We start from the raw sequence: 16,835 nt of genomic DNA on the forward strand, positions 1-16,835 counted from the left end.
CTTTGTTAATTGATTATTTATATATGCACATAAATAAATACTTACATATGAATACATATATTTAGTAAATATTTAGGCCTTTTATATTCTTTAAACAAGTATATTTTGTTTTTATGTTAAAGTCTTTTTTTGGGTGCTTTGACAATCATTTGTAAACTTTAGTGGCTTTTAAGATGTTTTCATTGGCCTTAAATAATTTAGTTAGGCTTATATTTGAAATATAATGTAGGTAATTAGTGACAAAAATATTCTAGATACGCACTACCGCTTGGGTACGCACTTTTGCGCTGTGTTTAAAGTGCGTACCTAGGTGGCATGTTCTTTTAGTTAGAACTTTGTAAGTTATTTATTCAAAATAAATGTTAACTATTTAATTAAACTAAATACAGTAACCTCTTGCATCTTAAAGCACTCTCGATTAATACGCATTTAAGAGTTCTAAAAAATTCAAAAAATTAAATTTTAATTTTTTTTAGTATTGCACAAACTAGGTTTGTTGTATACTTTTAGTTTAAAATAAGTTTTCCAAATGCTAACTCAACTCTCTATATCTTTAGACTTTGTAAACTTATTCTTTGACTAATTTATAAACATTTAGTTATACCTCAGCATATCAGAAATTTTGTTTGCGATAAGAGATTGAATTAAAATTCTGAATGAAATATGACTGTGTTAAACAACGAAAGTATAGTGAAATAATGAGAGTTTAAAACAGAAATAAATAATACAGCACTCTTGCCCTTTATATGAATAAACATCTAAAAAGAATTTTCTAATGAAACTTCCTAGCAAATGTTGCAGTTATACTTAATAAATATAGAGCTTACACTTAACACAAATCTCAATTATTTTTTAGTAAACAAATCACTTATTTTCATTTGACGTTTTTTTTAGTTTAAGTTCTTCTTCTGTAACACTTGCTTTGCACAGCAAGCGTTGAAATTTTTCGCAAGTTGCCTTCAATTCTTCGTAATGCTTACCAGTTACAGCTTTGGAAGAACACAACTGCGCGTTAAAACTGATGATCTTCATTAACTTTTTAAATCCTTTTTTTCAAAATATATGTACAGTTTTATCTTTTGGTTTTATATTCATAAATAAAGTAAACAAATTGTTGAAAGTGGGAAAGTCCCCAGTCTGCTTTTAATTAGAAGCAATATCAAAAAACAGCTATTATAGTAAGTTTATTTGATACCTCTCGTATCTTTACGCACATTTTCTATAGACACTATGTGCGTAAAGATACGAGGGGTTACTGTACTAATATCGAAAATTCATCTAACAAAAAAAAATTGCAATTCATAGTTTAATATATTGATAAGGTAGTAATTGATTAAAATGGTTATAATAAAACATTTGTTCTTAAAGTCATGGTTAAATGGCTATTTTCTTTATCTATATTTTTAAAGTTTGATACCAAAGTTGAAGTGGTAGTAAACTTTTTTATTTATATAAAAACATCCGACTTGTTTTAAACAAACTTTTAACAAATAATATATTGTGTTATTTCTAACAACTAAAATTTCTATAACAAATTATCTAAGTTATTTATTAATGAGAGTGTTGAGTTCATTAATTTTAGTTATGTTTGTTTTATTCCCAGAAGACTTTTTTTATAACTATATAACATTGAAATAAGCACCATAATTGACTTTTCATTCAATTTATATTATATTTTTAAACGTTTATTAGAATGTTTTTTTATTTATTTTTATGGTTTAAAAAGTAGTAGTGATCAAAATTATACCCGCTGGTTGAGTTGTTTACCCCTATCCTATTCAATTTAAAAATTAATTGAATTAAAAATTTATAAATAAAAATATAACAAACCGTTATTTTTCACAATTTTGATATTTTACATAGAAAAGTTACTACAAATTAAAAAACTTGTTTATTTGAATTAAAAATCGTAAATTTTATATATAATTGAATGAAAACAGTGCTTCTGTAACTTTATTATGGCTAGTGATAGTGGTAAATAAAAAAACATTTAAACACATATATATACTTATTTCCGTAAAACTTTTTGGGTGTAAACGTACAGTATTTACTTAATCTATTTGATCATAATTTTGCACTATTTGAAGACAAATTGAATTAACCTTTAATTAATATTTTTTTAAATATTAGTATTCTAAAAAAAAACAATTTAAAACACATAAACTAATTATTAGTTTGCACGATAGTAATGAAATTTGTCGTTTACTATCATTGTGCACTACAAGTTAAGCAAGATCCAACTGCTTAAGTTTGACCATAGCATCAGTGGTTGACACATCAGTGTACGTTCTGGTAAACTCATCACGGGGCTGACTTTCAACGAATTCAGCAGGTGGTACAGTGAGTCGTCTCCTAATGTCCAAACACTTGTTGTCAATTTTCATACTCCTTCGCTTAAGCTCTATGTCATGCTCAACACGATGTAGGTTTTGATACAAATTGTATCTAGCATGGCTGTGGTAAGTAAAAGTTTGTTTCATTAAAAACACAAGCTTTATCAAACCCTAAACAGTTAAAAACAACATATGTAAAGGTTATAACTTGAAAAGTTTCTTGTAAGATGAGCTTTTGCATACGATGTTGCTCTACATTTTTACTTCAAACTATTTGAACGAAATAAATAACATATACTTTATAGTTGAGTTAGTACTAAACTTCTTAACATTAATAATTAATAAAAAAAATTAAAACATCTGTATAGTATATATGTATATGTAAACAAACAAAATCAAAGTCTAAAGTATTTATAAACAAAAAGTCATGCATGTACCTTACTGAAATCTATCAATTAATGTTTCTAACGTAAGCTTATAACTTTAAGTTTGTGTTCACGGAAAATGTGCTGTTTTGGAATATAATTTTTAATATGTATGTTTTTTTTACCTAATGAAGTACCTTAATGCATATTAAAAAAGTAATAAAAAATAAATACTGGTAAAAAGTCTGAAATTGATCAATGTTTGTATTTAAAAATTATTTACTTAGGAAATTGTTAGTAAAAATTTTAAATACCAATAAGAACTGTTTTTGAAAAACACAGTTTAAAAACAATACTAGCATACATCACTAAAAATTTTCTGAACAGTTTAATTTTAAAATCAAGTGTTTAGAAATAGTTGACGCAAAAACAATTCGACGTCATATACAAGTATGTCTGCTCTATAGACCAGATCATCTACTGCATAGGTGAGAAATTGCATAAAATATTATGAAGAGTTGCTGATCATAAAGGTAAAGACGAACTTAGTGCTATTTTGGATCACTTGCATCAATGTATACAGTGTCAAAACTCAAACATCAAATATAACTTCAAAGTTCTTAAGAGGTGTGCTCAGGATGAGCTTTATAGCTTAATTAAAAAAAAAAAACCAAGTAGCCGCAAATGAAAATATAGTTTTATTGAGTGTATATTAACCTTCTTTCATTTTAAACTTTAATTTAAACAGCTTGTTTTTTTTACCTTGTATAATTACGTCATAATGAACTTATTTTTAACAAGTCTTCCAAACAATTTAAATTTTGTTTTACTGTTGCAGAGAATTGAGTACAATTTGAAAAACTTTAAGTATTAAATAAATTTATTGAAATAAAAAATGTAGTTTTAAGTTGGAAATGTTTTATGAATACAGTAAAATCCCTACCGACAATAGAACAATAAAAAAAAATTATTCAAAAAAAATTGTAATGTAATGAATCTTTTATAATCAACACAGAAAATGTACGCACAACTAACATTACTTTCATTATATTTAAAGAACTAATGCGCTTTAAATAAGATTTTAAAAAACTTGTTAACCAGCAACTTAAACAAACAAAACTAACTGTTGTTGAGCAAGTTTATCTTTCAATGATTCAATCGTGGATTGTAATTGATGAACCTCAGCAGTAAGCCCTTTTTGGGTCTGAATTAAATGGTGAAGCAAACATTAGATTTAAAAGAATAAAGTTGTAACACTAGTTTGAAAAAATCATTAAACTTAAGTTATAAACATTTTTGATAAAAAGTTAGACCACAGGAAACCTGTTCTGCTAAGCTGTAGTAATGTCAAAGGAGAGCAGAAGATAAAAAACATACCAAATATTATTTGTATACCTAAAAATCTGAACTAAAATGCTGTTTAGTCAAACTACCCATTTATAATGTATACATGCTTAAACATTTATATGATAAATACTTAAGTATATTATTTTAGAAAGTATTAGTACATTATGTACTGATACCCTCTATGGCACCAGAAAAGCTTTTAAAATTATTGGAAAAACTAAGAGCTAATCATAGTATTGCGTTTAGCTGAATAACACCTACTGCTTATTGTTTTGGTTAAACTTTTAAAGTATATTAATGTGTTTGATCTACAATTTTTTGATTACTTTATTGTTTATAATAAATTGATGACATGTATCACCATAAACAGATTTTTTGTAACATTGGTAATTAAAGTCTACAAATGATAATAAGCATGATTGCCACTATTTGAAGGAAAAAAGCGAGCCTGAGTGTTCAATAAATAGTCTGAGTTACATCAAACTAGTCTAAGTTTATGAAAAGTTTAAATCCAAAAATTGTTAATCAAGCTTAAATAACAAAAACATCATAATAATAACAAAACGACATTAAATCTAGTTTAGATAAAACACAAATTTTAATAAAAAAAAGTTGATTATGTAGCCATAAAAACTAGTCTGAATTAAAAAAAAAAAAGCCTGAGTTAGCCTCAGTTTATTTATAAACCTTAAAAATAAAAACTAGCCTGAGTTTTTATAAAATTTTAAACTAGCATGAGTTAGATTAAAGTTTGGCAACCCTGTATAAACAATTAAATAGATTAGTTAATGAAACTTTCCTCGATATGGGTCAGGAACACAAATTAATGCGATTAAAACATGTATTTTCAATCATTGCGTAACATACAATGAGAATAAAAAACTTTTTTGAAAGATAACAAAGGTTTAAAATTTTTGTGGTGTCTGCAAATCATTAATTTAGTATAAAACTGAACTGTTATTTTGTTATTTGTATCTCTGTTATTATTTATTGCTTGTTATTTTGTTTTAGAAATATAAAATAAATCTTAAGAAATAAAGTTTATAGTATTGCAGAATTAATTTGTGTTAGTTTTTTGTTATTCAAAAGAGAAACTTACTTAAATCTTAAAGTTTACTATATATCTTTTAAATTAAAACTTTAAGCTAAATTTGTGAAATAAGATCGTCTCTAAAGTATTCAAAAACAGAATTTAATTATTTTTAGTCAATGTTGCTCATACATAAAAATTCACAATATGTATTACCATGGTATTTGGTTCGGTGACCATTGGTCAGGACCGAGCTATCAATTTTAAAACCTCCAACTAACAATTTAAAAACATTATGGAAGGTTGTTTAAAACTTAAAAAGAATGTGTCCAGGCCTTAGCTATCAATTAGTTGGTCATGAAAATTTAGGTAGTATAGATTAATGGATAGATTAATTTGTCCTGGACATGGCATTAAACTGTATCCTGGTGTATGACTCGATAACTAAAAGGTTATTTCGTAAACCAGGTCCTTTTTACCAACCTTTTGAGCGCTTTTTTTCGTTCAATAAACAATATATACCAACATGGTATACAAAATATATACTAACCGAGTCTCGACAAAGTTCCACATTTCTTCTGTATGTGCGGTACTCCAGCCTTGTTTGCGCTAGTTTACTTGGTCCTTCCTTGTCCAAAATTGCTTGTTCAATGTTACGTATATCTCGTTCCATCTCTGCTATTTCATCCATCATCTATTTTATGAAGATTTTTATACAAATTGTGAGAAAAATTAAAAAAAATTAAGCTTGATAGAAATATATGGTTTAAAGATATAATTTATTATCATTACTGGTAGAACAAATAATTTATACAAAGAAAAAATAAAAAGTATGTTAAAATATTAATCAATAAATTGGATTTTTTATAACAAAAGTATTTATTATATTAGTGGTTGGCAACGTACGACTGACCGACGAAATCATTGACCCGCATTGTGCTTTTTAGCTTAAAAACAACTTGTAGAAAACAGATAAAACTTAGGGTTTTATAACACAAATACTGAAATGTGCTCATATTTTGATTTTAAATATACAATTGTGCTAAGTGATTGACTATTTCATTTACATATTTTTTAAACACTCTTTTATATCTATTTTTGGGTATTTTTTTTAATCCACACAACCCGTATGGATTTTTTTTAACTAAACGAGGCTGCTCAAGATAAAAAAGTACTTTTCTGATAAATATGGGTCACCAACAGAAACATCCCTAATTTAGATCAACGTGGCTGTTACAAAAAAAAAAAAGATACAGAATTATTAGTTTTTTATAACAATAACAATTTCAAATCTATTCATTTTTTTAAACTAGTGACGTTTTTCGGTGCTCAAACTAGCACATTTATATGCAATTAAAAAAAAAGTTCTTTACGGAATAAAAGATAAAGTTTACATAATAAATAGTTGTATTCTACTAATAATTATAAACATATACTACGTATGTATATGAAGACATAGAAAAAAAATAAGTAGCCTACTCATGTATATTATTATTCTAAAAAATACAAAATGATAAAATTTTAATCTATTATAAAAAAAGATTATGTCAGGGGTAGGAAAACTGTGACCAGGAGCATGTTTTTATACTAACACTATATAGTTAGGCTCTGTTATTAAGATAAAAAATACAACTGCAGCCCGCGATTAGTTTTATTTTCGAAGCTAGCTCGCGAACACTAAATGCTTGCCGACCCGTGGTTTATGTTATAGAATATTAATTAGTTATCCATTATAGTAAAAACAATATAAATTACGAGTATTGCAAACTTTGTTGTAGTCAAAGAAAAAGTTAAATAAAAGCAACTTAATTTATAAAGAAAGTGTAAGTAACAATTAAAACTTAAGTTTTTGTATAGTAATAGTTTTTATATTAATAACTACGTCATACTATTATTCTGTCTAACTGATGTTTTATTGTAAATTACTCTTAAAGTAAAAGTAATTTATAGAAAAAAATACATTTGTTTTTTCTAAGTACCTTATGATATAACTAAATGTTGATTACAAGTATTCAAAAATTATTCACTATCAATAGTGTTTGATAATAAAAGGTACAAAAGAAAAAGTTTGCTGGAATATAGCAAACTTTGAAAAGTACTTAGTTGACTAAAATCCAAAGACGTTTATGTATAATAAATTAATAACTTAGTTTTATAGAATTTACATAAAATATATTACTGCCATCTACTTATTAAAACTCCGTAGAACTGTTTTAGTAATTTAACAAAGAGAAACGTCCTCAGTTTAAATCAAATAAGGGCACATTTCAAACTATTGTTACAAGTTTTTTTATAACCTAGAATGACATAAACAGTTACTAATAATAATAATACTTTAAGTAGGTACAATAACACTATGACGTATCTATTAGTTTTAAAACTAATAATATATGTACTAGCTTTTTTTATTAGTTAGCTTTTCCATGTTTTTTATAAAGTTGGTTGATTTTGTTTTAATTAGAGTTTAATATGATAATCTTGCTATAATCTATTCGTGATTAATACTGTTTTAACTATCATGAATAATTAATTAAGTTTTTTTTTAAATGACATTTTATAATGCTATATTAATATGATCAACGAAAACATCGGTGAAAGTCAACAGAGCCTATGCCTGGAATTTCGTATGCCGTGAGAAAAAAAAGTAACTTTTGTTTAAAACTAACGACGTTTTACTTTGATATAACAAGCAAAGTTCAACGGAGTTCTGAAAAATATAAGTTAATCAATGAATATAAGATAAACACGTGTTTTCAATAATTATAAATAAAAATGTATGTTATTTTTATCTATGAGTAAACTAATTAATAATTAGTTGGTCAGAGAAAAAAATTATCAATTACAACATTATTAATAAATAACTTACTTATGTGGACTGTTTTATAAAGTATTAATATAGTTTAACAAAAAGTTCGATCATACCAATTCAATCATCAGACCACAAGCCTTCGGTAGACTGAATTCGGTTTCGTCCTTATTAGGACTCATTAGTCTGTCATGGTATGATCAAATCTTTTGTTAAACTATATTAATACTTTATAAAACAGTCTACATAAGTAAGTTATTTATTAATAATGTTGTAATTGATAATTTTTTTCTCTGACCAACTAACTATTAATTAGTTTACTCATAGATAAAAATAATATATATTTTTATTTATAATTAAAGAAAACACATGTTTACCTTATATCCATTGATTAACTTATATTTTTCAGAACTCCGTTAAACTTTGCTTGTTATATCGTAGTAAAAAGTCGTTAGTTTTAAACAAAAGTTACTTTTGAAACTTATATTGTTAAATTTCAACGACTTTGTTCGATACAATTCTTTATTAACAAACCTTATTATTAATTAACATTTTTAAACATTTTTATTATACATATACACATCAGAAATAAAGTAATAGAGCATTATATCCTAAACTTATAGACAAGTATGGCACGTAAAAAATAAATTATAGTACATTTTCGTGGTTAAAATGTAAACATGCTCCATTCTTAAAATAAAACACTAAGATATTGCTACATTTAATTAAAAAAAACTGTATAAATGATTTTTTTCAAATCTTAACTCGTTTTGTTTGTTTAAAAAATAATTATTCTAAAAAAGTTTTTCAAAAATTACCGAAATAAATACTGAAAAAAAAAAAACAAAGGTATGTTTAGAACAAAATAGCTTAAGCACAAAAGTGAAAATCTAACCCTTTCTCTTTGCCAAACCAACTCTTTTTCTTGCATTTCGAATTCGTGGATACGCTTGCGATAAGCGTACTCAGTAGCGATGCGCTGTGCCTTCAACTCGTTTTTCGCTGTTGCCATAGTTGCGTCAATTGCTTCACGTAAGGTGATGCTAGCTCGAATTTCAGCGCAGGCACGGTCTTTGTTATACTGCGAGAACTGACTCCAGGCTTGTTCTGTAGTACTCCTGGTGATTTCAAGTTAATGAGCAAAACAGCATACAGCTAAAACCAGCAAATAATAAGAATATTTTAGCCATACTTGCGTATGAGCTTAAAATATTTTTAATTCATAACAAACATTAGTTTTGAACGAAACATTTTGTGTTTATAATTTAGTGAAATTTGTAAAGAATTTATTTAAATAGAGTACTAACACAACTTTTCGTTCAACAGCTTAATCTACTTATACTAGCAAGCTAAACTTAGGACGTTTTATTAATTAATAAATATTAAAATATATTTTTTTTAAGTAAACACGGTCTTTAAAATAAATTTAGACTTAGAAACCATCACTTATATAAAAAATATTTTAGTTTAAAAATATTTTGCATTTAACTTACATTTTAGATAAAAACTATAATTTACTTTATTACATAATTCTAATTTATCAAATATATTAAAAAACTTGTTTACAAAAAATCAGACAGGCTAAACAATAAAATACATAAAAACAACTAAAAAATTTTTAAACGTGTATAAAAAGCAAGTTTAAATAGAATTAGTTAAGTACAGAGTTAAGTCAGTGAGGTAAAGCAACACTCTTCGTAAAAGGTTTAAAAAATACTTTTTATATTATGATAAACTTTAAGTATTAAATAAAAGCTTCATAACTTGTTCGTTAAAACTTAATAAAACAAATTACTCCGGAGGCACTCGAATTGAGTTTGGTTTATACGATATTTCAGCAGTTTGGTTGTTCATCTCTAAGTTTTTAGTATCTATTGCTATTGCACCCACTTTATCACGTACATCATTTTCAAGTTGAACCTTGGCTTCTCTCAGCAAACTAAAACATTTGTAATATCATCTTAAGAGCCAAAAAATTCATAACTTGTACAAGTATTTCTTATTTAAATACTCATGCGTTCTGTACCTGATAGGTTTTAATTAATTGAAAATTAGTATGTTTTATTTTGTTAGTTAGATATTTTTACAAATATTATCAGCAGTTAAGTTTAAATGTAGAAAGCTAAAAGCTATCAATAAAGAAGTAATTATTCAGTGGAAACTATCATATATCATAGTTCATATCAATATAGGAGGAAATGAAATGGCTGAAACTATGTCGCCAAAAGGGAGTGTTGGGAAAACGCGCAACTATAGTTGCCACATTTTAATCAGCTAAAAGCTTCACGTGTTTAAAATAAAAATACAGTAAGGTGCTTATTTTTACAGCTTTTATTTACTTTTGATTTTCAAGCTGGAAAAAAAATTATGTTTTTGAAATATTATAAAAACACTCTGTACAAAACTTTGGATGATTTAAAGAAAGTTTCACCTTGTCACTAACCAATTTTATAAAAACCACCCTAATGCAAAATGTATGGGATCCGAAAATTGCCACCTTGGAGTTTCAAGCTCAAATTTCTTTACATGTGACTAATTGTCACACAAACACATTGAGAACAATATAAAACGATTTTAAGAAAGTTTTATGGTGGAATTACTTTGTTTTATGTAATTATTATTTATTTTTGTAACTTTTATTGAACTTCCAGTTATTTTCTTTCTAAAAACAAGAAATTCCACTATAAAACTTTCTTTAAATCGTTTTAAATTGTTCTCAGTGTGTTTTTGTGACAATTAGCTACATGTCAAAAAAATTGAGCTTAAAACTCCAAGGTGGCAATTTTCGGATCCCATACATTTTGCATTGAGTTTTTAGAAAATCGGTTGGTGCCAAGGTGAAACTTTCTTTAAATCATCTAAAATTTTTAATCTGTTCCTTGATGCTTGAAAACTATTGAAACCAGAAGACATTGTATACTAAAACAACTAGTTTTTAAACACTTGATAACATATGTATAAAATAAATTAAAAAAATCAAAAATAGATTAAACAAGGACTTTTTTGCAACAAGCATAAGTTATTATGAATAAAATATCATTTACTAAAACAGATCAATAAATTTAAACTTTGAACTGACTAAATTTTCGTTTTTTGTATAAATTTGTAGGAATTACAATATTTTTCTGAAAAATATGTTTTTAAGATACTTAAATTTAAAAAATGTAATAAACAGCATTCAGTTTTTCTTAAAAAATAATAAACTTTTAAATAACCAGTTAACCAAGTTTAACAAATTTACTATAGACAACACATGATTTCATATAGACTCAAATAAGTATTGTTTAAGGGCATAGAGGGGGGTCTAACGTTTTTTGGTCTGTAGTAGAAAAATTAAAATTAGAACTTAAATAAAAGCTCTAGCTATATACTATAAGATACTTTTGACAGAATAAAAAAAGGTTATCAACTTTTGAAATATTGTCATTTCTGTAAAAGGTTTTAAGTACAAACGTATAGGGCAGAAGTTCTTCATTGCCGGTTTTATGGGAATTTTGAAAAGAGTTTAAATTAGCCTGTATTATGTTTTTAAAATATTAAAAAAAGGTTTTGCCAAAAATATCTCCAGAACTAACTGAATGGTTTAAATTATGACTTTTTAAATAGTTGTTAACGAAAACTTTCATTGAAGGAGGTCATAGTAATTTTGAGAATTTTATTTCCTAATTGAAAGAAAATAAAGCAAAGTTTGATTATTATTATCTTATTTGTCATTTACCAAAAAAGTTGCTAAAATTTTCGAGCTTTCCTATTTTTATAAGATGTTTGCTCTTTTTATAAGGAAAATATTAAACTTTCAAACTTCAATCCATATGCTTAAAATTACTTAAAATTTAAAAAACGGTTTAAGTAATCTTTGTAATCGTAACTTGCTTAAAAATATCAAGAAAAAGACCAATTTGTATAATAATTTTATACCATTAATTTTTTCAAAGTAGATCAAGCAAATATTTTCATGATCAAGTTAAAAAAAAGTTTTTCTATCAAAAACTTAAGCTGTCTCAAAAGTTATAATAAAAAAAAAAAAAGTAAAAAAAAAAAGTAAAAGTACTTTTTACTTATTGAAGAAAAATGTATTTTCTTATTTAAAACTGTATAGCAGAGTTGTCATAATGACCTTAAGCATGGAGCCAAGTAGTATTTGTATGAATAAGAATTCCTAAATTATGGCAACCCTGCTATATGTTAATCAAAAATACACAGTTCTAGACAGTTGGTAAGGCAAAAAAGAAAAGAAGAAAAGAAATTAAAAATAGTGCAAAAAGTTTAAAACATATTTCTAAAATTAAGGCTAAAAATATTGTTGTAGTTATTTTCTTAGTATATTAAAATTTTAAAAACTTATGGTTTTTTTCATTAATTGCATTGTAAAATAAATGTTTTAAATAAAAAACTTAAAGTGTGTACAAACAACTAACAAAAGAATCTAAATATAAACTCACAAACCTGACTTGTTCATTAGACTCATCAACTCTAATTTGAAGTTGTGCTTTTAGTTTTTCTATAATTTCGTTTTCCTATAGAACATTATTAAGTCAAATTTTATTTTTTTAAAACATTTCACGTTAACATTGTACAAAAATTATTGTACATTGAGTTTTATTTTTAACACATGCAACATTTACTTTCAACATTTAATTTAAATGCATACTAAATTTAAAAAAATATTTTAAAATGATTTGGGAAGATTAAGTTGGTAAGAAATGGTTATAATATATGGTTTGTATCAGAAAAAGTAACTTATAAAAAAAAATTATTCATTTGGCATACACTGATCAAAAAAGTTAAATTCAACATTTGTTGTAATGAAACAGTAAACACAACAAAATTTTGTATATTTAAGGCCATAGGGGGGGGGTAGAAGCCATTTTTTGACCAAAAATAACATATAGATTTATATTATAGTAAATTTCATAATCTTTCAGATGCTTTTTTTAGATTTTAAAAATATTAAGTAACTTTTTTTTTATGACCGGTTATATAAAGGGTTGCCTTTATAAAGGGTATATAAAGGGTAACTTTAAAGCCGTTTTTCTCAAATTTTTAAAAACGGGCTTTAAAATCTATCTTCTCCTTCATTTTTCAAGCAATCTTCTTCAAATTTTCAGGAAATGTTCCTTACATTATGAGAAAAAAACGTTATTTGTGAATTTTAATAATTTTGAAAAATAAAAATTTTATGACAAAAATTAAAAAAAAAAAGTGATTTTTTATCAAAAAAAAATTTTATTTTTCAAAAAAAAGGTATTTTTACTTAGAATTTTTTAAAGTCACAAATAACGTTTTTTTGTTATTGTATAAAGAATAGACTGTAAAAGTTTGAAGAAGATTGCTTAAAAAATGAAGGAGGAAATAGATTTTGAATGCATTAGTCTTTTTTCGCCGTTTTAGTTTTTCCTTCCCCATAAGGTTCCTGTTATACGGCCCGACTTTGGCCGGTCATATCTCAAAAACTAATTCGAATTTTTAAAAACGGCAAAAAGCAACTTGAAGCTTAGTAAAAACTCTATAAAATAAGATCAACTTGTAAAAAACATGGCCTACCCCCCCTATGGCCTTAATCATCTCATTTTACATATATAACAAAAGTTAGCTTTAAGATATTATACTTAGTGATAAAGTAAAGAAATAACTGTTAAAGTGACCTTAAGAAGTTCAGCTTCAACTTGATCTCTGACTAAATCGATTTCTTGTCGATCCTCACGTTGATTAAGACATTCTATGGTCACATCAGTGTTAACTAACCATTTTTCCTGCAAACACTTTTCTACACCATCTTTTTTGTCTTCTAATGCCTGTTGTAAAACAAAAAATAAAAGATAACAAAAAAAAATAGTTAAATTGAATCTGTTGATGGTACTTTAAAAAGAAAATAACAGATTAAAAGTTTATAAGGAAAACGGCAGTGAGCTATCAAAAAATATTGGGATAAAAAAAATACCAGAAGTCACCACTAGCTGCCATTACCACAACAGCAACAACCATATTTTAGTATGGTTTTAGTTTATATTAGATTAGTTTATCTATAAAAATATTATAACATTACATAAAATAATCTTAAATATATTTTGATTTATTTCTAACCCTCAAAGAGTTAGCAACGTTTAGCATTTTTTTAGCATATTGTTTGGTTTCAAATTTATGGTATTTTCCACCTACTTGTTTACTAAAATTTTTTGGATTTAAATTAATTTAAAATAATTGACAAGACCTATAGCTCAAAATATTGTTTTGTATTTAGAATCTACCAACAAAATCTTTATAATTTGTCTCTTTATATCTATATAAGTTGAGAAGTTTTATTGTTCCTTCTAGAAATTAAAACACATTATGATAATTAATAATTATAACAACAAGAACAAAAACAGTAAAACCAAAGCTTAAGTTTTTATTTAAATTTTTAACTTTTTTTTAAATAAAGTTTTTGGAAAACAAATAGTTATTTTATGTAGTAAAAACTATTATCAACTGAAAACTCCAAACTATCTAAACACTTAAACTTTTAAAATATGGTACCTAAATTTTGTTAGAAAATAGATCGTATTCTACAGAAAAATCATTCATAAAACATAAATACTTAATCAGTCGTTAATTATTACATTTATTTCTTCATTTGTGTCTTTTATTATTCTATTCAAATCTTCCTTCCATACAGTTATACCATCAATTCTGTCATCTAGTCTAGAATTGTTATCATGCTGCTCCCATTTTGTTTTATTTGCAGTAACTAAAAAAAAAAATTATATATAATTTAATTTTTGCCATAAATAAATTGAGAAAACTTTAAAAATTTACAGCAACCCTTGAAAAATGGTACCTGCTTGATTTTTAACAAAATTATACTGGTTATGTAAACAATCAAGTATTTTTTTTTAATTTGAGAGTTATGGAAGGTTTATAAATTGTTGTATTCTAATAAATAGTTTCTGAAATATTAAACGACTATGTATTATGGGAACGAGTCTAAATTGCACAAAGACAAAATTGCACAAGGTTACTAAATTAACTGACCAAGGGTAAGGGTTAGGGGTAACAGAGATATTAAAAATAAAAACAAATAAATAATGAATAAAAATTATTAAAAAAGAAAAGCTACTAACCAAGGGTAAGGGTTAGAGGTAGAAAAAGAAAAATAAAAGCTAAAAAAAAAAAAAATTACAGACCAAGGGTAAGGGTTAGGGGTAACAGTGATAGTAAAAACTACAAATTTAACAGGTGCAAAATTGTTTACGTGCAAAAGTTTCTTTGTGCAAAATTATCTTCATGCAGTTCTGTGCAGTTTTGTACACTTGTGCAATTTAGACAGCTACCCATGTATTATATATTATTAATTGATAATGTGTTATAAGAACTAAAGATTAAAGTATTTTTTAAATGATAGTACTAAATGTTTTGTTTATAGTCAACATAAAAGAATCAAATAGTTGGTGTAATTTTTGTTAACACACTTAGCTATGAAGTAGCTGTGAAATATGAATGTACATAAAAAAAATTTGAAAAACTTAGGCTGACTCTGGCTAGTTTGAGGCCTTTTAAAAAACTCAAGCTAGTTATTATTAGAACTTAAATAAGATTTACTTAGTTAACTTGCATTAGATTATTTTTTATAACAACTAAATAAGATTCAGAAGCTTAAACTTTGTTTAACAATTGAAAAATTTTAGTAGAGTTATTACAGTGAACTAGCTAATTCATATTATTAATAAAACAGTTTTTTAAAAACAATTTAATAACTATAATATTAGTTTACAGTGATTTGTCAAAAACTAAATGAATATGGGTTCACATTGGTGGCAGGGATCACATGGTTGGGTAGTTGATGTAGTTTTTTGTTGTAGCACCAGTGAACACTTGCTTTGTGATTTGAGCTATATAATTAATTTATACACTATGGTTTTATAGTTGGGATTTTAACCTTGTGAGCTTTCTACAAATGTACACTTTTTATGAGTGTAAAGTGCACCTAAAAGTCTCCAAAAACGTTAATCAAAGTAACTGTCTAAATGGTAATAGAAATTGTATAAACTCTTTCCACAAATTTATAATTTATTTTAAAAAAGATTTATGCATCTCCTAAATAGTTAAGCAACACTAGAGAATTTTTATTTTTTTAAATGGCATGTTACCAAAGTATTTTTAATTTTTTTACAGTTACTTAAAATGTAAATATTGAAAGGGTAGGTTAAATTATAGATGATTTAACACTCTTACTTTTGCCCAGAAAATTTTATTGCTGCAAAGATAGAGTTAGTAACTGGTGTTTTTTTTTAATCTATATAATATAATATTAATTATAGATAATTCTATAATTTAATCTGAAAAAATATGTAACAAAAAACTGTTGTGTTTTGTGCTAAAATAAACTTTTTAAATTTTACTGGTTGCTAAAAGATTAATATTTAAAAAAATTCCAAACTAAGCTTGCAAAAGTTCATTATTTAACAAACAACTATATATTTGATGACAAAAAAAAACTGAGTAATGAGACAATTCTTTGAAGATATTTTTTTAACTACAAATAAAATTTTACTTTTTAAAATTAATGTAAAACATTACAACCAATAAAGTTAAGAAACTTACTTAAATCCAAAGATCTTGCTTCTTGTCTAATATGGTGAGATGCAACTCTTGAACGCTCAGCATTACTATTGATAAAATTATTCGAATCATGCCAGTCAGACACATTGAATCTTTGTCCAGGTTTGAAACCAACAGATGCCATGGTTTTAAAACTGCTAAAAGTAAAACGTATGCAAAATCTTAAAAACTTAACCATAAAAACTTATTTTGACTTTTGCCTCAAAGTTTCTAATGACAACTAAAAAAACACCATAAACAAAACTTGTCAGTCTTTGTAATTGTTTGTTGAAAAAAACTAGATCAGAGGCCACCAGACTAAGGGTTGCAACTTGCAAAGCATAAATCTATGCCCTTCGATGTACTTTTAAACTGAA

General features: G+C 25.6%; 1 protein-coding gene across 1 annotated transcript; it reads right to left on the reverse strand.

The window, feature by feature from the left end:
- Positions 1–1,937: 1,937 nt before the first annotated feature.
- On the reverse strand, positions 1,938–16,634 carry LOC145834198 (tektin-2-like). The gene is made up of 9 exons (XM_082941574.1): positions 16,462–16,634; positions 14,481–14,608; positions 13,527–13,676; positions 12,328–12,398; positions 9,677–9,820; positions 8,777–8,999; positions 5,626–5,769; positions 3,823–3,902; positions 1,938–2,454 (listed from the first exon to the last, which is right to left on the reverse strand). Exons 1-9 carry the CDS (start codon positions 16,601–16,603, stop codon positions 2,226–2,228), a joined length of 1,311 nt encoding a protein of 436 aa, XP_082797700.1. The 5' UTR covers positions 16,604–16,634; the 3' UTR covers positions 1,938–2,225.
- Between the last annotated feature and the right edge of the window lie 201 nt (positions 16,635–16,835).

Source organism: Thalia democratica, chromosome 4 (assembly GCF_965202585.1).
Source record: "Thalia democratica chromosome 4, ktThaDemo2.hap1.1, whole genome shotgun sequence".
NCBI lineage: Eukaryota > Metazoa > Chordata > Thaliacea > Salpida > Salpidae > Thalia > Thalia democratica.